This window comes from Oratosquilla oratoria, chromosome 5 (assembly GCF_046742065.1).
Source record: "Oratosquilla oratoria isolate Oo_2021 chromosome 5, ASM4674206v1, whole genome shotgun sequence".
Taxonomy (NCBI): Eukaryota; Metazoa; Arthropoda; class Malacostraca; order Stomatopoda; family Squillidae; genus Oratosquilla; species Oratosquilla oratoria.
The window spans coordinates 54,650,855-54,653,354 of NC_134781.1; the positions used below are offsets into that span (position 1 = coordinate 54,650,855).

At 43.3% G+C, this 2,500-nt stretch overlaps 1 protein-coding gene across 1 annotated transcript in view; it reads left to right on the forward strand.

Moving 5' to 3' along the window:
- The first annotated feature begins 1,218 nt into the window (after positions 1 to 1,218).
- LOC143025251 (uncharacterized) overlaps positions 1,219 to 2,500 on the forward strand; it is a 96,044-nt gene continuing 94,762 nt past the window's right edge. Inside the window, exon 1 of the mRNA XM_076184710.1 lies at positions 1,219 to 1,320. Within this exon, the coding sequence (XP_076040825.1) occupies positions 1,314 to 1,320 (7 nt within the window). The 5' untranslated portion in view covers positions 1,219 to 1,313. The remainder of the gene's footprint in view (positions 1,321 to 2,500) is intronic.

Consider the following 2,500-nt stretch of genomic DNA (forward strand, 5'->3'; position numbering starts at 1 on the left):
TGTCGTGATAAGACGGGCCGCATGAGTGAGACCTACTGCTTAGGGAATTGGGCATTATAGACGCACAACTACACCAGACGGTGGGAGAGGGGGAGAGGGAGGAGGGGGAGAGGGATGCAGGGACCAGGGGAAAGTGGTACGAAGAAGGAGAGGGGGAGGGGGAGATGGAGGGAGCAGGGGAAACTGGTAGGAAGAAGGAGGAGAGACGGAGGGGGAAGAGGTAGTAAGAAGGGAGAGGGGGAAGAGGGATGGAGGGAGAGGAGGAAAGTGGTAGGTCGAAGGAGGGAGAGGGGAGAGGGAGTGGTTGAGGGGGAAGAGGTAGCAATGAGGGATAGAAGGAGAGGAGGAAAGTGGTAGGAAGGAGGAAAAGGGGGAGAAGGAGAGGGGGCGAGTGACGGGTGAAAGGGGAGAGGATGTGTGAATGGAAGAGGGGAGGAGGACGGAAGGGTAGGAAATAAATCGGAAAAAGGAGGGAGAAGCGTGGAGATTGGGAGGAAGGAGAGGGGGAGGTGGGAAGAAAAAGGAAGAGAAAGAACGAGTGAATGATAAAGGGGGGGAAAGTGCGAGAAGGGAGGGTTGGGATGGGGTGGGTGGGAATGGGAGAATTGACACGTTTCGTTGGATTTCGTTCGTGTTCCAAAGTGTTTCGTATGACTGATTTTTTTTTTTTCTACCGATGTGAACGGTATCTTTAGGGGCGTGAGCTGATAGAATTCTTGGGTCTGGGATAGATGGTAAAGGGATAGTGGAGTGTTGGATGGTTAGAAGGATTTAGTGAATAGTTAGTCAGGTGAATTTAGATTTTTTTAAATTATATTGAGACAATTTCTAGATTCATAATTATGAACCGGGTGAACTATATGTGCTAATTTGAAGTTGCCATATGTTTGTATTTTATTCCAGTATGCAACTACACAATGCTAATAAAAAATTGGCATATGTTAGGCTCATTTCACGGGTATAGACCTTTTGCCGTGCACCGTCCACGACACGACGTCGTTTTCTCAAATACTCGTAAATATGGGTGTCTGTGGACAGCGTAAAGCAAAAAATCGACGCGTGTGGAGCCTTAGTTTCTTTTTTCACTATCTATGACAAATAAGTCAATTAGATTTATGTACTTTTCTGAAGGGGACTACAGCTGGTAGGCAAAATATAGAAGTTAAACGTTCTCCCATGTTTTCTATCTTTCCGACTGTGGGTCATTTGTTTTATGTATGTTTGTTTCAGTTTCGTGGGCGACGATACATGGGCCTGAGTATGTCAAAGCCGGAAGCACAATTAACCTCACCTGTGTCATCAATTACACTGACATGCAAGGTAAGTCCTGTGATTTAACTACTTTTACCACCCCTTTCAACACGGTGACGCCCTTGAAATATTCTATTCTGGCCAAGAAACTAACAATTTCTAGGATATCTGAGGACATGAACTTCAACCTGAATGGGGTCTCGATCACTGAGGACAACTTTCAATCAGGGGTCCGTCCATTGAAAGGAATAAGATTAATTTTCCTCAGTCACAACAAAGCATATGAAGTGTAGGTCACCGTGTTGAAGGGATGAGGTCGTTTGTTGTTCACGAGGTAGTTCACCTCTGTATATAAACCGGGAAATGGTAGTTTTGTAGTCGATTATTGGCGAAACAACCTTGGGGGAGGCTTTTGCGGTTAAAGGTGGAGGTGGTATACTATGCATTTCTCGCTAGCATGCTACTTAATTTTGTTATTTTGAGTAGAAACAACTTTGGTTACGATCTTTTCTTTTTCAGATTTCCAAAAATCAAGTTACTCTTGCGTCATAGAAGCTGAATGACGAACTAAGAGAAGTTAAATCTAGAATACGAATGTTAGATACATTGTTGAGATGTTCCTACGGAAGTCAAGAACATTGTAACCGAAGTCGTTTCTACTCAAACCAAATAGCAAAATCGAATAGCATGCTAGCCTAGTGGGCCGCCATATCAACGGGTCGGGGACCAAGTCTAACTTTCCACAATGGGATTTCTGGAGACATATTTTAAGTTTTTGTTCATAGAGTGTGTCCTCTTTGATACTTGACCACTTTATTTTATTTGTTTATTCATCTATTCATTTATTCATTTATTTGTTTATCTATACTTATTTTGTTATATTGTTGAATTCTCCCATGTCCACGAGCATTCTCATTTGATTTTGATTTTTATTGTTATAATTACTGGCCTGCGCTGTAGCTCAGAGGATACCGTGTCGAACTCATGCACCGGTGGTCGTGAGTTCGATTCCCGGGACCCGCTGAGTGCTTCTAAGCTGGGTCCCGACAGCCCTGGCCAGGTGGGGAAGCGAGCCAAACATCGGCTTAAAAAAACCCATTGGCTTGCCGCAACTGACAGGGCTTGTCCTACCAAGGGGTTTTTCACTTCCCACTGCATGGGAGTGAGATGGTGATGATGTTGAGTTATTATTATTATTATTATTATTATTATCATTATTATTATTATTATCATTATTATTATTATTATT